General features: G+C 36.1%; 1 protein-coding gene across 1 annotated transcript in view; it reads left to right on the forward strand.

The window, feature by feature from the left end:
- LOC131164041 (probable pectin methylesterase CGR2) overlaps positions 1-21,598 on the forward strand; it is a 56,673-nt gene that overhangs the window by 20,418 nt on the left and 14,657 nt on the right. The window contains exons 2-6 of the mRNA XM_058120960.1: positions 1,411-1,554; positions 1,806-1,845; positions 2,051-2,092; positions 10,198-10,572; positions 11,557-11,612. Coding sequence (XP_057976943.1) covers positions 1,411-1,554; positions 1,806-1,845; positions 2,051-2,092; positions 10,198-10,572; positions 11,557-11,612 — 657 coding nt within the window. The remainder of the gene's footprint in view (positions 1-1,410; positions 1,555-1,805; positions 1,846-2,050; positions 2,093-10,197; positions 10,573-11,556; positions 11,613-21,598) is intronic.

The following is a 21,598-nucleotide window of genomic DNA, read 5'->3' on the forward strand; positions in this document are numbered from 1 at the left end:
CAACGTATTATCACAATTAGAACAGGGTTAGGCGCCTGAACTCACAGAGGTCAGTTGCTTGTGCCTATACTGTCTTCCCATTTTAATTCAGCAAAATTGTCAGTCGCCTGACCAGACAAGGGCTGGTCGCCGGGGCAGTTAAAACATTGTTTTTTAAACCTTGTTTCCAAAAACTCTTGCCAACTTGTTTTGATACTTTTGAAAGATATTTTCAAGGATTCTCAAAATAAGGTCTCTAGGTCCATGATTAACCCTAATGAGCTTCAAAGCATTCATTTTGATACTTAGTTGAAGTAATTACACAAGACTTCCTTAAGACTTTAAAACTTTCTAAACTTGAAGTCTTCATTTATATGTTTGCTTTGAGTCCATTTTGTCTTAAGCTTCAATATCCTTTATGCTTCCATAAGATTTGTCTGTTTTTGACCTTTTAAGCTTCCTTTTGTTCACTTGTTGTTGGAGTATGAGCTTTTAATAATCACTTGTGATCTTGGATTCTTAATACTTGAACTTTTGATCTTCATATACTTGATTTCTTGAAACATCATTACTTAAACCACAATATGTTAAATTTACCTTGATTTGTTATCATCAAAATAAGATTTGAAAGCCATGTTAGGCCAACGTTAAGGTTATGTTTGGTTTGTGGAATGCCTATTTTCAAGAATTGATTAGTTATAGTAGGTTGGTTACAATTAGTTTGGCAAATAATGTTGTTATCATAAAGCAGATAACAAAGTGAACTTTTTATAAATCCATAACAAGGAATAGACAAGGAATAGTTGTTCCCTAATTTTACCATGAGAATATCTTTTCTTTTCTTATTACATGTTGGATGAAATAATAAGGAATATACAAGGAATAGCTATTACCTCTATTCCCAAATTTTTCATTGTTTTCCATCTTATTCCAAGGAATAGCTATTCGCAAACCAAACGTAACCTATGTAAAGCCACCTTCTGGTTTCAAGGATTTATATGCTTTTTGTATTGAAATATCATTTTCCCAAAATTTTAGGGCGTACTTTTGATTTTACTAACACTTATTTAAATTTTGTGGATATGTGATCCTTTTTATCTCCCACTGTATTTTAGACAATCTATCCTCTCTATTCTAGGTTTTCTTGTAGCTATTGTTAGAAATCTGTTAGTGTTATACTAGTGATGCATGGCTAGGAATTTCCAAGTTAGTATATGAACCCATTGTGAATTTGTCTTTAATTATGTTGGTTTTCTAATTCTGTTCGCCTTTCATTGACTTTATGTTACATTTTTATCAGCTATGTATATATTTGCTTTAGTTTTGTTTGAGAATGGTATAGGGAAAAACTGTTGCCTCTCTTTCTTCCCTTGAATACAAATGTTCTCCCTCTCCCCCCTTCTCAAATTAAACTAATACTAAGTTTTTCAGGTCCACAACTATCATATAATCATGGCAAGGAGGCAAGTAAATCCTGCTCGGCGTATTGGTGATGGTGGAAGCATTCCATTTGCTGGAACACTACATTCCAAATCACGCCCATCACCTTTACTTTCGATTGGTCTTGTGCTAGTGGTACTTTCATTTCAATTTTTGTTTTCCCCTTCAATTTCTCACTTTCCGCTTATTACTATTTTCTCTTATTATTCTCATTTCTAACAATCATCAATCCTCCCTGGAAATAATGAAGAAAAGTGGCTAAAAATATCTTCTTACTCTTTTCACTGGTCGCCTTTCACGAATTCACCGAGTTCTTGAGCATAATTACACAAGCAGGCCTAGTTTAAACAGGAAACATACTGATTACATTGTTCTGTACTTTTTAGGGTGCATTCCTTCTTATTGCGTATTCTTATAGTGGTTCAGGTTTGTATTTTATTTTTCTACTTTACACATTTTAATCAATATCCTTTTTTTTCGTTTTCAGCATTGTGCTAGTTGATTTTTTTCCCTTGTTGTAGGTAGCCAGGCTGAATTGGAGAAAAGTGTTCTTGTTTTACTACTGGATTGTGTGGTATGTTCTGCACTTAATTTTGCTATGCAATTTGAAATTAAAATTTTCCTGTTGCAGGTGGATCTAGCGCTGATAAAGAGAGTTTAAGTAAAGTTGATGGTAAATCTCTAATATGTCTTGTATGTTACTAGCACTTTATTATCATATATTTCAATGTGATTGTCAAGTGTAGGGGCGTATGTAAGAGTGCTTGGCTATTACTTGTTTTGGCAATATGATTGCTGACTTAATACTGTTGGTTTACTATTATGAATAACATACATAATGTATGTGTGGGTTCTATGGAACCGTAATGTGACCACATGAAACTAGTGGCATAATTAGTGGCATTCTCTCTCCATCTCTCTCATATAAATGTTCTCTTTTTTCTCAAGCCTATAAATGAGTGGAGGGGGGATAATATGCCTGTACTGTTGTTATACATGCCCAAGAATTGATGGAGCAAAGGATAAACAACATAATACTTGGCTGAGCTTGTATTGACTTATTGTGACAAATTAATTAAACTGAGATTGCCTGTCTTTGCCCTGAGTCTCTTTCTTCCTCTAGGAGGTCTTCTAGTATCTTATTCTAGTTGTAGACGACTTCAAAGACAGAGCTTGTGGTGGAAAGATCCTGGGCAGGAATCTCCTTCGGAATATAGTTTTTCATGCTATTATGCCGATAGTTTGGTGGGAGAGGAATTATAGAACTTCCAAAGGGGGTTGAATCTTCATCTGAGAAACTTTAAGGGGTGTTTGGTTCTCGCCTTAAGCAATATTCCCATGGAATGATGTTCCTGGCAATCTCATTGCTGGGAATGGGATGCTTGTGTTGTGGGAGTATTTTTGTTTCGTTCATGTTGTAAAATTCCTGGCAATGTACACGGGATTGCATTTCAAGAAGATGATGTTATACCTTGACATGAGTATAAGCAATGTATGAGAAGCCTTATCTAGTAAAATAATTTTGTATCATTGAAACACATTTTCCTAACCAACATTTATTGATTAAGTTGGTTGGAATCAAAAGATGCTCCCATTAGTAATCTGAAATTATGAACATAATACAAAAAAAAAGAGAAAAATTGAGAATTATCAGCACTAATGTGCATTACAAAGCTTCCTGGGTTACTAACTAGGAGAAAATTCATGATGCTGTTTGACGACGCCTCCCTTCGCTGACTAACCTTGCTGCTTTCCATCATTGCTTCCCTTTGTCAACGTCAATGGAGGTACCTTTCTTGTGATTTGACCTATGCAGGAGATTCCACTTGACCTCTCCTTTTCTCCCGCTCAAGCTGTCCTCTCCTTGTTTTCTTGCCTTAAGCCCTAGTTCGCATCCCCTCTCCTTTCTCCTGCTCGACCATTCTTCTTCTTCTCTCTTCCTCAGCCCTCTTCTCCTTCCCTACCTTTGGCGTTGTTTGTCACATTCTGGGCTGTCTTCTCCGACATTTTCCTCGACTTTTCTCTCTGTTTTTTGGTGTTCGCATACTTCCTTTAGTTTGAAGCTGCCCTCTGTTTGTTTGCTGTAAGGAAAAATCCATTCTCTTGAAGGATTGGCTCGAGTTTTCATCTCTCATGGACCCTCCACTCCTCCACTAATTGGTGACTGCCTTTGACAAGATGTCAATGGATGCGAAGCGTATTGTGGTGTTTAAAAAATGTTCTTTGACTTGATCATTGAAGGGGGAAGTTCTGACGCCCTTAGAATCATTGAATACCATAAGGGAAGAAGGATTTCCATCTACTTGGAGATGGGGAGTTCAGATGGTTCCTTCAATCTTAGGAGGATTTCTGGGCATTGAAAAAAGCTGCCCAGGCAACTTCATGGTTTCGTTGAACAAGGAACAAGGACTAAACTCTTACTTTGTATTTGAACTTGAACAAATTTGGGAACTACCTTGCCCTTATGAAGACCAACAATGGTGGTTGGAGAACCCTTGCATTTTTGGAGAGGTATGAATCCAAGGGCTGGATGAGGATGTCCTCCTTGGCAGCTGAGTTGGGCCACCGACTTTTTCCTCCCGCCAAGAAGGGTATAACATCTTTATTTGTTCAGCAGTTGGAGAAGAAGCCTACAGCCTCCCTAGTGGAAATGAATGCATTCCTCAACCGATCAGCTCCTTTATGCCCTTTCCCTCATTGTGGATAGCCTTTGATTCTATTGTTGAGTGGTGGTTGACACCCAACTCATAGGGGGTGGGGAAGACGAGTGGTCTCATGTGCTCTTTTGCAAGCGTTGTGGGGAAGAAGGGCAGTCCTACAGACGGTTTATTTGATTTCCCTAAGTAGGATAAAGGTAGACCCAAAGCTTTTTGACTTGTTTGAGGATGTCAGAGTCGGCCTTAACTTATGTGTTGGAGCTGCAATACGGGTATTTTTTCGGCCCAGCAATCTCACTTGACAACTCAATGCCCCAACCGAGGCCTTTCTCTCCATTTTAAGCTTCATGACGGTCCTTTTGAAGCTGCTTACAGATAGTATACTTTGGGAAGGTTGTCCCCCTTCAAGATCTCCTCTTACCGATATTTTTGTTTTCTTTTTTATATTGAAAAAGAAAGAAAAAGAAATAAGAATAGCTGCAATTCAAGAGGAGTCCGTTTTGTTACAGGAACCCCCTAAATTGATGCTGAAAGATTAGCCCTTGTTCCAGCCCCTAGCGCTAGCTATGACACTTTGTGTGCCAATTTCTACTTTGAGGATTTGATTGATAGGCCCAATTTTGATACATTGGATGACTTGACTCAAACAACACTCATTTCAAGAATCAGGTATCTATTTGGGTTCTTCGGTAGTTAAAATTGGTAAGCAAAACCATAGGTGTGTCTTTTGAAGGATTTGAAGATTGAGCCTTGCAATTGTTTGAGGATATTGAAAGAAAGAGGAGAGGAGATGGGAAGTAATCTCAAAGAAACCATTGAGAAGTATCAGAAAGTTGGATACCAATAGGGAATTAAAATGCTTTGAATGCACGCTGAATTATGGAAAAATAGATGGATGCTCAGAAATGTCAGAGGCATGCTCCTAGAGCCCTTGTGTTAAGTCATGTTAAGGAAGATCATTTCCTGGAATGTGAGGGGTCTTAACAACAAATCCAAGAGGAGTGTAATTAAGTCATTCCTTAAGGACTGAAGGGGCGATGTAGTGTGCTTACAAAAAAACTAAGGCGAAGTTCGTGGAGTTGCTCTTGATCGAAGACCTTTGGGGCCAAGACGCATGTGATTGGATATCTCTTGGAGCAGTAGGCAACTTAGGGGGTTTTCTTGTCTTGTAGAAGCCTAGTGTTGTGGAATTGTTGGACCGCTCTGTTAGTTCCTTCTCATTCTCTTGTTTGTTCAAAACATGAATGATGTCTTTCGGTGGATTTTCATAGGGGTTTACGGGCTAGGTGAAGGACCCTCCAGATCTCCTTTTTGGAATGATCACTTTGAGATTAGGTGTAGATGGGATGCTCCTTGGATCATTGGAGGTGATTTCAACATGATTGTTTATTTGCATGAAAGAAGTGGCGGCAGCCATGAGACCAATTGCTTCAGAGAATTTCTTGACTTTATCGACGTGAACACCCTCATTGATCTCCTCCTTATTGGCGGCAATTTCACTCGGTCTAACTCCAAGGAGCTGCCTTCCTTTTCAAGTATCGATAGGTGTCTAATTTTAGTAGACTTGGAACTTCGCTTTCCCCACATGATTTAGAGTCTACTTCCTAGGCCCATCTTAGATCACTTCCCTATCACCCTTGACACCGGGGGAGTTAAATGGGGGCCGACCCCCTTTCACTTCAAGAATATGTGGTTAAAGCATGATGGTTTTGATGAGTTAGTGAAAACTTGATGAATAGAGATGATCCTCTATTCATGTCATGGAGAAGGCTAGTTTTGTGCTTGCCTCAAAATTGAAAGGATTAAAAGAAAAGCTAAAGATATGGGATAGAAACACCTTTGGAAATGTCCAAGCGAAGAACACTACTATCCTTAATGGCATCAAAGAACTTGAGGAGCAGGAGATAATCTGGGGTCTTGATGATGAACAGAGGGCCAAAAGAGCTCTACTTAAGAAGGAATTGAACAATATTATTAATAGTAAAGAAATATGTTGGAGGCAGAAGAGCTTTATGGCTTAAGGAGGAGGACCGTAATACAAAATTCTTCATTGGACAGCAAACGCTTATCGCAGATGTAACACCTTATCAAACATTGAAATTGGGGGAATCACCTTAACCAGGGAAGAGGATTTTTAAAAAGGTATTTGTGATTTTTATGAAGACCTTTACACTGAAACTGAGATTTGGAGACCTATATTGGATGGTATCAATTTCAGATCTCTTCGTTCCTATACCGTGGGGTGGCTTGAGAGACCCTTTTAATAAAGCCCTCCTTGGGAAGTGGTTATGGAGGTTCATGAAGGAGAAGGACCACTTGTGGGATCTTATTGTTTCTAAATATGGGCTGAAGCATAATGTTTGGTTAAGACACAAAGGAGGGGACCATATGGAGTGGGAGTTTGGAAATTCATCAGGAAAGGATGGGATGATCTTTTCCAATTTGTGAGATTTCAAGTGGGAAATGGGTCAAAGTTTACTTTTGGCATGATGTGTGGTTTGCGAACAATAATATTAGAGCTGCCTTTCCTTCCATCTACAGCTTGGTTTCTGACAACAATGCCCTTATCAGTCTAATCACTGATCCGGGAATTTTCTGGAATATTCCTTTTACTACAAATGTGGCAGATTGAGAACTTCATGCACTCTTTGACTTTTACAAAAATCTCAATAATTTCCATTACCAAAACATCCCCATCGAACCAAAATGGGCTTTAGACAAAAATGGTGTTTTCACTATTAAATCTTTCTACAAGAAGCTCTCCTCGATGGGAACAAATTGCAACAAATCCATTGGATTCATGTTTGGAGGACAGCAGCCCCTTCATAGGTTGCCTTTTGTGTTTGGAGTTGAAACATGGAAATATTTTAACCCTTGACAATCTGCAGAAAGGGGCTTACAGTCACAAATAGATATTTTCTTTGTATGGCTGATGCAGAATGAGTCAAAGGCTGTGAATCTCATCCCTCACGCCATCTTTTGGTGTGCTTGGAAAAAAAGAAATAGGAGAGCCTTAAAAAGTACAATTACTCCACTTCAGATCTGCAAAGAGCAGTGGATTGCTGTTGTTTCCAGCTGGCTTGGTGGGAAAATTGTTAATGATCTTAATGTAATATTTGATGTTGGTGACACCCTACCGAGTGGTTGATGTTTTGTACCTCGAGATGGCATCCCCTTGATGCCCGGCTAATATAAATTTTTCTTTATATGTGTGTGTGTGTGTGAAGGACAGTGGATAGGGGTGTGGTAAAAGGCTGGCTGTGGGGAGATAGGGAGTGATGGTCTCACACCTTTAGTTTGCTGATTGACACCATTTTCATTTTAGATAACTATAGTCCTTTTATGAGTGTTTTCGGTATTTTCTATGTTTTTGAGAGTGTGTAGGTTTGGGCTTAAGATTAACATGGGGAAGAGTGGTGTAGCTGCTGTTAATGTGCCAAGTGAGTGTTTAGATGCTTAGAAGGGGACACTTTTCTTTCTTGGGGATAGAATCACTCTTATTCAGGTGAATCACTAGTATTTGGTTATATTACTTGTCAATTTTTAAGATTGTTGTGGGGACTGCCAGTAAGATTGAGAAAATTATGAGAGATTTCTTGTAGTCTGGAGTTGGGGGTCATAGGGATCACTTGGCAAGTTGTAACATGGTGTGCAGGTCAAAGTGGAGGCTGGGTTGGGTCTTGGAAAGTTGTTGTCTAAAAACACTGCTCTCTTAGCTAAATGGCTTTGGTGTTTTCCGCTTGAGGAATATTTCCTTTGGCATAGAGTCATTGGAAGCAAGTTTGGGTTGAATTAGAATGGGCAGGATATGAACTTTAGGTTTTTCTTTGAAGAGCTTGTGAGGTCTCTCTCTCAAATTTACCCCTTATTCATTCCCCATGCTAAATTTGTGGTGGTAAAGGGTTCTCGGATTTGCTTTTGGGAAGATTTTTGGTTGGGGAATGCTGTTTTATCCACCTCTTTCCTCGTCTCTTCCATTTGAGCTAGGGCAGAATAGCATTATTTCTTATTTTGCTGTTGTTTTGGGTAGTCCTTTGGCTTCTCAGGATTTTCATTTAAGGAGATCTTTTAATGATAGAGGGAGTGTATGTTGATTTTGTTGAATAATTGTCATATTTCTTTGGGAATGGATTCTTGTTCTTGGTCCTTGGATCTTTCAAGGGTGGATTCATGTAAATCATTCTAGGATTTCTTGACTTATTCTAATTCTTCTTTTTCTCTTTCTTCTATTTTTTTGGAAGGAGAAAGTCCCCCCAAAAGCAAGGCTTTTATCTGCTTGGTCATGCTTAATTGAACTAACACCATTAACTTGTTGCAGATTAGGAGACCATGGAAGGCGTTTTCTCCAAATTTTTATGCTCTTTGTTATAATAATTTGGAAATAATATCTCATCTCTTTCTGCATTGTGATTTTGCTTGGAGAGCGTGGAACAAGTTATTTAGTATTTTGGGTGAAAGTTGGGTTTGTCCCGAATTGGTGGAGCATTTTTTGGCTATTTTATTTATGGGTTTTGGAGGGAGAAAGGATGGGGCTGCCTTATGGAAAAGTGGTCTTTAATTTAATTTAATTAATTATTTATTTATTTTGCAGTGTTGTGGGGATTATGTTTGGAACGGAATGAATATATCTTTTTGAGGAAGAAGTTGAATGGTATTCTGATTTGGGAAAAAAAATTCACTATATGGCATTGTTTTGGTGTATTTGTTAAGAGCATTTCAAAGGAGTGAGCTTTTTGGATGTTCAGTGACGTTAGTGCAATCTGAAAGCTTGATTATGGGAGATGTGGTTTTTTCTTGCTTCTTTTTTCTTTCTTTTCCGGTTTCTCCCAGATTTCCTATAGGGAGATGTCATATTCTCCTTTATGTAAATTCTTAATCTATCAATGAAATTTATTCTTTCGAAAAATATATGAAGAATATTTATATTTTTGACATAAAAACCTGCTAAGAGTATGTACTTAATTAAATCCATGTACTAAAATTTTCGACAATCATAAATTTAAAAAGTTCAACACTTATATAGTCCAATTAACCTAAATAAATGATGGCAATTTGGTCTCTAAATATTAACTATAACGCAATAGTAATATTACTTTCATTTTATTAATTTTTTATTATTTTAAATATAATAATAGTGTGTAATAATACTATATTATAGGGGCATTGATGTCTAACCGGCTAAATAGTGAAGGCAATTATGTCCCAAAAGTAGGATTCCCTTGCAACTTACCCATGGGGGAGGATGGGAATGGGACACCCATCTTTTATGAGAATCTTTTCATTCCTAGGAATATTAGATGCCCGCCATGTAGGATTCTAGTGCCAAAACAAATGTGGGGATGAGATGCCATGGGCATCACATTTCTGGGAAATGTTGAAAGATGCTGCAAACTAAATACCCCCTAAGAGGTATGCATCAGGAGAATTTTTTGCATGAAGTGGTTTATATGCTTACTGAGAGTTTTTGGATGATTTTTTGGGAGAGGAATTTACAGCTTTTGAAGTGGTGGAGTCTTTGGTTGAGAATCATAAGGGATGGATCAGGACAAAATGTTTGGATGGATGAGTATATGCTCCCTAAAGCCTTCCTGCAGTTTGTAGGTACTCTGATTCTTTGAGGCTGTATTTTTATTTTTAGATTTTTCTTTGCCTTTGGTGTACAAAGACATGTACATTTTTTTTTATTTGTTTTTTGTGGGTTGGGGGAGATGGGAGGATATGTCATTGGGTTTGTGGGCGGGTGAACAAATTTCTATCTATCTAAAATTACTGTTTCCTCTGTCCCTTTTCCTTAGAAAAAATAGCTTGGGTGTTTCTGTATTTCTGTTCAGGACCAGTATAGTAGAGTATACATAATCTTATTGAGTACCTAGTGACGAGGGCAGAAGATTTTTGGAACACATATTGTTTATTTGTTTGTTTGAATTGACTTTAAGAGTCAGCAGAAAAGGGCAGCATTCTTAATCTTATAGTGTAAATCTCCAAATATTAAGCACTAAGTTTCTCCTTTGGATGCTTGTTCTAGGATGCCAATTTTTTGATTTTGGCATCGTCTTGTTGAGTATGCAATGAGATGAAAGCAACATTTCCCTGGAATGAATATCTCTATATGTTTATGCAGGTAGTATTTCATGTACATTAGAAGTTCAAAGAGCATTGCCCATTTTAAAGAAAGTGTATGGTGACAGCATGCATAAAGTATTGCATGTAGGCCCAGATACTTGTTCCGTGGTGTCAAAATTATTGAAAGAAGAGGATACTGAGCCATGGGGTGTGGAACCATATGAAATAGACGATGCTGATAGCAATTGCAAGAGCCTTGTGCGCAAAGGCATAGTACGTGTGGCTGATATAAAATTTCCTCTTCCCTATCGGGCAAAATCGTTTTCTCTCATCATTGTCTCAGATGCATTGGATTACTTGTCTCCAAAATATCTCAACAAAACTCTTCCTGAACTGGCAAGGGTATCTGCTGATGGTTTTATTATTTTTGCTGGTAAATAACCTCTTTATTTTTTTGTCTTTTCATTTCATATTTTGGATGGTTTAGTTATTCTTGCTAGTAAATAATCTATAGAAAAAATTCATGTTTTTTCATAGTCTAGATTTTCTTTTGGCATGTGTATCACTGAAGCCTCAAAGCCAAAGTAGAAGTGGACTAGGGCAAGGGTTTTGTTGGGTGAACTCTGGTGCACGACTGTGGATTGGGTTCATCTAATGATAAATGATATTGAAATCAGATCGGCGTCAGGAGTCTGTAGAGTGAGAAAACCCCAACCTGTCCTGCCATATTGTCTTGGTTCTGGGTGTTCATTCTTAAGAAATGAAACTGTAAAGAAAGAATGTGTGACAGCTTGGGTTTATCATCTCTGGTCTTCCTTTCTCCTCCCTTTTTTCTTCCTTCTGTTTCTTTCTTCCCTTTCTATTCTTCTCTGATCTTCCATCTTTCTGCTGCATCCCCTTGCCTTTCTTTTATCCTTCTTTGCTTCTTCTTACCTTCGGTTCTTTTTCCATAGGATTCTTGCTTAGTGGTGAATCTCCTAACACCACCCCCCCCCCCCCCCCCCGCCCCCAAAAAAAAACGGTCTATTCTGTAATTTGTATACTATCCTTATTAATGTCCTGCAGCCTCTTGGTCATTGGTCAGTGACTTCACAGCTTCTGTGTCTGCTTGAAAAATACATTAGTGTGTGGAAATGGGAGCGAAAATCAGCTTAATACCTTTTTGGAGTTCATCTCTGTGTCAGTTTGTGTACACATGCCTCGTGTGTGCTTCACACCCCCCCCCCCCCACCCAAAACAAAAATAATTGAATTCCCCTGATATTCTTCCCAATTTTCTGTTCATAGTCAGTGATTATAAGTCAATGCAACTGCTCACAAATTTAAAAGAAAAAAAATTACATCCTTAATTCTTTTTTTAAATCTGAAGGAAATTTGTTTTTTTACAGTTCTTTCTTATTTATTGATTTTGTATTCAGGATATCCAGGTCAGCACAGAGCTAAAGTTGCTGAGCTATCCAAATTTGGTCGTCCAGTAAGTGATTTGTCTTTTCTTGAGCTCAAATTGTTTTGAGTTACTACTGATCTTTACAATGTCACTTAGAAGCTATATTAATTATGATCATTCTAATAATATTTCTTTATTAATGTTGAAACATTGAATCTATTTAAGATGTGTAAACCTAAATGAGTCAATAGGGTTTTTCACCCGAGGGGGGACTGTAGTGATAAAGGGAATAGAGTTGTGAGAAGGCTAGGGGCAGTAAGGCCTATTCTTCTCAAGTAGATCAGGTGGTTGTTAATGTCCAAAGGGGGATATGGATGAAAAGTTGATAAAGGGAAAGGAGAAAAAGCAATAGGGATATGTGTAAGATGATGCGAGTGATGCTGCCAGTGAGTTTGATTGGATGACTTTTGTGAACAATATGGGTATGTGATCTTCTGATGTACTTGGGGTCTCCGATGGAAAATTTGGTTTGAGAAAGATGGACTGGGTAATGAGCAGTGATGTATGGATGGGATTTTGTCTATTCATGTGGAGGAGATTAACAGGAAGGATGTAGAGGCCGAACAACTATTGGATAAGATGCGATTATGGCTGTCTGGTCCTGGAGGAAATGAAGTTTGTCTAGATGGAGGCTCAATAAAAGTGGAGAAAGGACGGGAACTAGCAAACTTGCATTGTTGTGTGAATTAGGACACTCTTTTTCCTCTTTTGTTTTAGTTGTTTTTTTATTTTTTTATTTTTCTATTTCTTTTTGAGGATCTCTTGTCCTCTATATAAGGTTGTAGTCTCTTCATTCTTCTTCCTCAAATCGTTTTCTTTTACTATAAAAAGTTAGATATATGAAATGTTTTTAGAAAATTCCACGATTTGTTCAAATGAAGAGAAAAGAAGAGAGAAGGGAAAAGTAAGAGAGAGGAGAGAAAATGGATATGAGAGTTTAATATTCATCAAAATTATCTAACGAACAAGTAGGTGCATCCATTTGTAGTCCCTTATAATGGTATTACTAAAAAAAGCCCAAATATGTAAAATGACCAAAACACTTAAATTAATCTAAAAAAAAATTAAAAACTGATAAGTCAGCTCGACACTTACATTAGATCTTCTACATTCCAGCTGAAAGAAAAGCGAGGATCAAGGTATTGGACCAATAATGCGGAATCCATATGTCAAAACTCCTCAGGAAGCCAGCGATATCCATCCCATCCTATTATTAAACAAGGAATTGGTGAGAATGCTAGCAGGAGAGAGGACGCTCTCCACATCAATCATATTGGCAGTCTGTTAGAAATTGGCTTGGGCGCGGACAGAATAGGAACTGTCACAATAGAACTCAGAAGCTTGACTTAAAGAACTTGCTGACAAAGTGGGAGGCTTGAATGTGCTGCTATACGGTAACAAATCCTTGACATTGAAAATCAGGCTAAAATGCATATTAGAAGCATGCCAAACAAGCATTTGGGCCCAACTTGTGAAGGATACAATGGGTAACCAATGCTGCATGTAATTTTTTGAATGAATGGCGAATGTAGTGCTTAGGCTCAGACCATCCACAAAGGTTTCCCCTCTCCCTCCATTAAATGCAATACCTTTATGATGCATTGGTTACCAGTTTGTAATCTACATTAATTTGTGCAAGTTTGCACTGGACAGTTGCACTTACATGACAAACATGCTGGACAAAATCCTAAGTAGACTTAAGGGTATGCATCAATGTATGGGAGAATAAGGTCAATAGGCTTCTGGGCATATCCCTTCATAAATTGAGCTAGGTTCATACCAGTACACAGCAACTAACAAACTATTATATGCAAACTCTAGTAAGGGAATTAGGTAGTCATAATTGCCCTGACGCTAACCAACAAAGACAGCGAAGCATGTTGCCAAGGGTGCAATTGACAATTTTAGTGTTCAAGGATTGGAAAAAAAAAACACAAGATGTGTGTCAAACAATAGCTAAAACATCTTTTAAAAAAAACTAATGAACTTGCATCCCTATTAGTCACAATGGATGTGAGTAGTTGTCATAAGACAAGCTTGTTCAAGGCATTATACTTGACCGTGACCTTTTGTCAAACACATGCGATGGGTAACCATTACGTAAATGCTAGCTTAGGTTTTATTCTGAGTAGGATAATGCCTTAGTGTAAAAGGGGAGTATGACTCCCCTCGGTCACATTAATGTTTCCTAGCTAGAGTTAGAATAGCGTAGAAATCTCTGTTGGGAAGGGTGAGTGTTCATCAATAATTGTAAAATTCACTACCTATTGTAAACATGTTTAGCCTACTTGCCTATGGAGGTGTTATAAATGAATTACGTGGCTTTATAGTTTTGCATGTCACTTGTGTTTGCTTTCATGTTTGTTTGTTGCTTCCACTTTATTTATATTCCATTGTTGTGGATTTGTGCTGCATGGCTGTTCACATGGCATGAAGCGTTCAACTTGGACAAGGTCGGCCATGAATGCAAACAACTTCACAAAAACTAGCTTAGTCGTGTGAAAGATATCACGATCCTACATCAAGCCTGTGCTAGTGAGATCTAGGCCATATAAAGATGATTTAGGCTATCGTGACTATCATCTTTTATGAGGCAAAACCATGAGGGCCCAATTGGCCAAAGTGGAAATTACTTCTCTAGAGTTGGTTGAGACTTTTACACAAGGCATCCCTGTTTGATTGCAAGGAACCAAGTGATATCTTTGGAAAGCCATTAACAGATTCCATAATTGAATGGTGGTCCCTAATAGTACAAGTTAATCGGAGAACGAAATCCATACTCACTCCTCTCTAGGGTTGATGTGGCGCCGACAAAGGAGCATAGAAATTATTATTATTATTATTATTTCATTTTAAAACTTTAGTAGTCTAACAAGTTAACTTTGAGACACGATCCTAGCAACATGCTTCCTTGTTCACTACAAGAGCAACGGTTTATCACTAGTGAAGCTGTGAGCATGTAGTCCCCACCAAAAAATCTCAAACATAAGTGTGGGGAATGCACAATTGAGTTCCATTGAAGAAGACCTGTCTTGGAAGACAGTCCGCAAGCAGGTGACACATATTGTTCTAGCCCTTAATAAATGAGACTAAAATTTGGGCTAGTAGGATATGCATACCAAAACCTCTTAAAACTAGTGACATGGACATTGAGTTTTTTCCCGGTTTATCCTTTTTTTTAAAAAAAAAATATTAAATAATACTTTTTTTGGGAAAATAATTCCCGGAATGACTCTGACGTAATCTCACTACTTGAATAAAGATTTGCCACGTGTCATTCCGGGAATTATTTCCCAAAAGAGTTATTATTTAATATATTTTTAAAAAAATGATAAATTAGGAAATAAATTCTTGTGCGTAATAAATTCTTCTGTGTAATAAATCGGGAAATAAATTCTTTTATGGTAGCGAGATTTGGCACGTGTCATTCCGGGAATTATTTTCCCAAAAAAAAATATTATTTAATATATTTAAAAAAAAAAATGATAAATCGGGAAATAAATTTAATAAATATATACTATACAATATAATTTTTCTCCACGAGAATCATAGAATAAATTTTAATTGATATTTATCAAAATTATAGAAATATATATACCGTGTTACATTTTTGTTTACATATAGCCTCACGCACAATATGCCATGTAAACCACGAAGCCTGTGTGTGGAGGTCAGGAATGGGGTTGAGGTCGTCGTCCTCGGAAGAGCATCGGCGTGCATGAGCATGACATGCATGCCACCAGCTTCTGGGTTTCCACCATAGTCATCAAGTGTCAGCCTTCGACCATCACATTATCCGGAAGAAAAAAACAAGAGTGGGAGAGAGAAAATAAAAAAAAGAACTCGCGGATTGATTTATATACTCGTAAAAACTGTCCATAGTTTGTGAGATGATACAATAAAAAAAATGTCAAATATAAGTCGAAACATAATGAATGAATTTGAGTTTTAAACTTTGATAATAGATAATGATTATAAGATAATTCAAATATTAAGATCAATTATAACAATACAAAATTAAAAGAATATATTATTTTAATATGAAACTGAATATAAATACAACCTTATTATTAATAAAAAAATGTGCGTAGGAAAACCATATTTGGAATTCACTATTTCATTAAACATTACCATTAAAACATATAATATAAATAATATTTTGGTGTAACTTTTTTATGTGTTTTTACTAAGATTAATTGTCATCTATATGTAGTTCAATGATTAGTTTTAACAATAATATCACAATTTAGCACATTATCTTATATTATTTGTTCAGTATAATTGACAACTATTGATATATTCATATGAATAATATAATATTTATAAAAATTGCATGTTGTATAAAAAATTTCAATAATATTATGAACATGTACATATGATATAAATTTATTTGCAACTGAAAAATAACAACTTACTTATAATATATGTAAACAAAAATGTAACGCGGTATATATATTTCTATAATTTTGATAAATATCAATTAAAATTAATTCTATGATTCTCGTGGAGAAAAATTATATTGTATAGTAGATATTTATTAAATTTTAAAAATAGATCCAATCATTTTTGCCCATGACTGATTGTTGGGGTAATTTATTACGTAGAAGAATTTATTTCCCAATTTATCATTTTTTTAAAAAATATATTAAATAATATCTTTTTTGGGAAATAATTCTCGGAATGACACATGGCAAATCTCGCTACTTGAAGTAGCGATATTACGTCAGAGTCATTTCGGGAATTATTTTCCCAAAAAAGGTATTATTTAATATATATATTTTTTTAAAAAGGATAAATCGGGAAAAAACTCCATGGACATTAATGGATTGTAGAGCTAAAACGATTTGGCTCAAGGCATTAGCCACTTTGTTTCTCAAACCCTTGCCTTTTTCCTTGTGTTTGAGAGCTAAAGTAAGCTCCTAAGCCCCAAGTGGCATGATGAGGATTTCTTGTGTTTGTGGGAATGAAGGTGTTCAGAGCCTAGCAATAAAAATATTTGGAAAATTTCTTGGGCGCTAAGGATATTATTGTTGGCTAAAGATAGTTTATGTTAGTGCCACAAATCTCTAACTAATTCACTCTTTATGATTGGTAGAATTTTTCATCCTTGACTCACTTATGTTGAAAGTGAGAGGATGACCTGCCTGAACAAATTCAAACACCAACTCTTGAGGCATCATGCACAATCACAATGAGTCCTGAAAAATCAGGGTGGCATAACATAGGAGTCTCAATCATCTTTTGCTTGATTGTATAAAGACCTGAGTAGTAGTAGATGTTCACTGGAAAACACCTTCTTTATGTTTTTAGTAATAGGGTCCATGGGGGCATTAAAAACCTTCAATAATTGTTGTTACTTGTTAGAAGGTGGCCAGCCTATGAAAACTACGTGCCCTAGATATCATCTTATGCTTGGCCCACTCACTAATAACATTGACCTTTTCAGGATGTAGTTTTAAAAAAATCATTGCATAACAATTGTTTTTACATAATGGTGTCGGTGGCTTTCTAGATTGTCACATGGTGTTATCTTGGGGGTCGTCTGTCTGTTACGATATTGAAATTGTAATAGACCATTAGGGCCAGTTATGATACCTAACAAAGGCGTTATAGACTTTTAAAAGTTGCAACAATGTCAGACTGGCTATGAATGACTAGAATAGGTTTTAAGCCCTATTTTTTGTATTTTTCCCTCTCTTTTCCATTTATTGAAGCTTAGAAACTTAGTTTTAAATTTTAAGTTGCTTTATTTTAGTCAATAATTTTTTTATATAAAAAAATTTCATTTTTGGGTTTATTTTCCTTGACATTTACTATTCTTTTAACTTTTTTTTTTTTTTATAATTTTTTAAATAACTAGCATTCAAATAAACCTATCTTTTTCTCTCATTAAAATTACATATATTCTAAGTTCTTTAATTTTATTTTTTTCTTTTTTATGTTTTTATTGCACCTAATTTGGAGAGAAAAATACATTCTATTGCTATGCATTTTAGTTCTTGTCTAACATATGAACATTTTATATTTTATTTTTTGAATAACTAAAATTTGATTTAAGACTAAAAAAGTACAAAAGATGGCACTCTACAACAACAAGACCAACAACAACAAACCCAGCCTCGAGTCTCAATGTGGGGTCGGTTACATGAATCCTTTTATGCCATTGTATGCAATCATGGGCAATTTCCTCTGACAAATTCAGGATTATTAAATCCTTACTCATTCGTAGTTATTTCCCCTACCCATTCTACTATTGCTCATAGTAGCTAGCTTGCTCCTCCTCAATGACGCTTTATTTGGCCTACATCGCAGATACCCAAACCATTTGAGTCACCCCTTCCCTATCTTATCTTCTACAGGAGTTTCGCCCAACTTTCTGCGAATATGTTCATTCCTTAGTTTATCTTTTAATGTTATACCACTCATCCACCTAGCATTCCTATCTCAGAAACTTTTAATTTTTTGATATGTTGTTTCTTAGTTGCCCAACATTTTGATCCATATAGCATAACTAGTCTTATGGTCTTCTTATAAAACTTCATTTTTAATTTTAAGGGTGTTCTATGATCATACAGCACACTCGAAGCACTTCTCCATTTTACCCAACCTGCTTTAACTCTATGCATTACATCTTCTTCAATTTGTCCTTCAACTTGCATAATGAATCTAAGGTATCAAACTCTGCTAGTGTTATTGATTTCTTGACAATCAAGTTTAAACTTTTTCCCAATATTTCTCCCACTATGGTTGAAATTACATTTTGTATATTTTTTCTTATTTCTACTTATCTTTAAACCTTTAGATTCTAATGCTCTTCTCCATAATTCTAACTTTGATTCTATTCCACCCTAGTTTCATTAATCAAGACAATACCACCTACAAACAACATACACCATGGAACCTTATTTTGGATCTCCAAGTAAGTTCATCCATCACTAGAGCAAAAAGATTAAAGGTGAAACCAGATCCTTGATGAACACCTATTGTGATTGGAAATTCCCTAGCCTCTCGACTTGTAGTCCTAATGCTAGTCATTACTCCATCATACATTTCCGTTTTTATTTATTTATTTTTATTTTTCTGAAACCCACCATAGAACATCCCTAAGTACCCTATCATATGCTTTCTCTAAGTCAATAAAAACCATATGCAAGTCCCTTTACTTTTTCCTAAACAACAACAAGCATTAAGTCCTACTAGATGGGGTCGGCTACATGAACCCTTTCGTGCCAATTCACCTGATCCAAAGTATTTTCCTCTATTAGATTAAGGGTTATTAAATCCTTCCTCACTACATCAACGAGATCAATCCAAGTTACTTTTTCCTAAACTTTCTCATTAATCTTCTTAAAAGATATATCGATTTTCTCTATTTTATATAATCTTTATATTTATGAATTATTAGTTTAAACTTCCCTTATAATCAATAAAGTGGCAAAAATTAGCAAATGCATGCTTCTTGCCAATAGCAACTAAAGCAAGCAAGGTGACTTCCAATATTTGTACTATATTTAAATTGATTAAAATTTACTAAAAATCATTTATAACATTAGTTCATAGATTTTGGGTCAAAACAGGTGAATTTATATGTTTTTAACAAGTTCGTTAATGCAAAATTCAATTTCAATTTGTAAAAAACCATGGAAATTAGTAGTAAAGAATGAAATTCTTTTCTTAAACTTTATAAATGGTTGATAGACATATAAAGTTTAAGGACTATATATTGTAAATGAAATATATCTATGTTGTGTATGAGGTGCAATAGTTGTATTATAATATGTATATTAAACATATTTGTAAAATACATGTGCATTAAACATATTCAGTTTATATAAATGAAATTCATAAATCAATTCAGTATTATTTGTTATAAAAATAAATATAATTTAGACATGATTGGTTAAATAAAATGTTGTTATGAGTTTAATTTTTCATATAATTTTGAAATCTCTCGTAATAATCTTCCCTTTCAATAAAAATAAGATAAATGATGAGAAAAATTTCACTTTGCATCGAAAAATCTCATATTTGAATCCCAATTCTATGGCTAAAATTTCGATCGGTTTCGCTAAAATTTCGAGATTTTGATAAATTTAGGATGATTCGCTGTAATTTTGAAAGAATTTATGTAAGCAGGAAAGCGATTGCCATTTCGATTTCGAGGGTGATGGAAAGCGGAAATTTTGACAATTTTGTGGAAGTTTAAGACCATGACCGTTACACAGACCATTACCATGTTTTAAAACCCTGCTTCAGAGTCAGTAACAACTCCATAAGCAGAAGCATTGAAATCTTAGAAGGAAAACTGAAATTGTATGAAAGAAAACTTCTTCAAATGGACCTATGTCTGTTGTCCAAGCCTGAAGGGAGGCCAAAACCATCTGGATGTGTTGTAGATGCTCTGCTGGGGTCTTACTATAAACGAGAATATTGTCAAAGTAGACCATGAAGGTAACGTTTGGTTGGTGGAGTTTCTATTCCTAGGAGTAGATGGTTTGTTTCCTTTGCCTTGACGAAGTGGATTCTGTGGATCACATCCTCCTTCACTGCCCTTGGATCAGGAATCTCTGGAGCTTATTCGTTTCCATGATTAGTCAGAATTGGGTCATTGGAGCTTCTGTTAAAGGTGAGTTTTGGGCTTGGAAAGGTATCCTCTCCAACGAGTTCAAAAGGAGAGCACTTTCCCTTATTCCTCTTGCTATTTTTTGGGCAGTTTGCAAAGAATGAAACAGAAGGGATTTCAATGGGACAGCTTCCTCTCTGCAGGCTGTCAATGACAACTGGATTTCTATGATCTCTAGTTGGCATCGTGGGATATTTGAGAGGGACTCCTCTATAATTCTGGATTTGCTCAATGTACTTAAGTGATTGGTGTTTTGTTTTTCTTTGTTGTTATCTTTGTACCTGATGGGCATTTTCTTGATTCCTTGTTTTTTTCTAATAAATTCTTTGCTGATAAAGAAAAATGGGATTTGATAGTTTATCTAAAGATATTGTGTTGTTTCCATAATGAAATAACAATGCGAAAACTTTTCATGACCCATAGAACAGACAAGGAATAATGATTCCCAAATTTCACCATGGGAATGGCTACTCCTTTCTTATTCCATGTTGGATGGAATAAAACAAACTTTTGCATGAGTGGCTTCTTTCTAAATAATTATATCCCTACACAATTTTCATTACATTCTTGTTGTATTCATCCTATTCCTAGGAATAGCCATTCCATAAACCACTAAAAATTTACCAATGGAGGCTTTTAACAGTTCATCCACAGCATGCAAAAATGTGCTAGGAGTATTGGACAATCCAAAAGGGATAATTGACCACTCATGCAGCACATCAAGAGTTTGAAAATCAATTTTCCAGTCATACCCCATACCCTAGCTTGATATGGATTTGGTAGCCATTGCAAAGATCAACCTTAGTCTAGCATGAGCTCAAGATGGGGATGTGGTTTATTGAGAGTATGATTGTGAACATAGATATGTCAAGATCCATTCTCTTGTTTTTAGGCTAGGGGGTGTGGGATGGGTTTAAGAACAAGACAAGGGTTACTACTTTCGTTAATAGTCTCTATATCTGGGGTTACTCCTCTTGTCTCCAACTACTCCCCTTAATAATCTCTATATCCAGGGTTCCTCCTCTTGTCTCCATAGCTTATCGTGCCAATTGAGTTCATCCTATAATGGTCCGGGTTGGGTAAGGGAGAAGTAGGCATCAAGTTAGTAGCATATTGGATGTCATTGCAAAGGGGTAAGCCATCATGAAGGTCATCGGACATGAAATTGGGGACTTATCTAGGGGAATAGTTGGCACAGGCTTAGTGTCCATGTCTACCGCCAATAAATCCCTGAACACTAAAGCTAGCTTGAGTGTGACTCTCCATCCAAAACCTCTTTAGAATGGCTCAAAAGTTGAATATTAAGGGTTCTAAATGTATCTTGAGGAGTAGGCCTGTGCAAAGAAGCAAGGGTAGTGGAGGACTTAGGAATGCGTTCTCTAGGTTTCAC

This window comes from Malania oleifera, chromosome 9 (genome assembly GCF_029873635.1).
Source record: "Malania oleifera isolate guangnan ecotype guangnan chromosome 9, ASM2987363v1, whole genome shotgun sequence".
NCBI lineage: Eukaryota > Viridiplantae > Streptophyta > Magnoliopsida > Santalales > Ximeniaceae > Malania > Malania oleifera.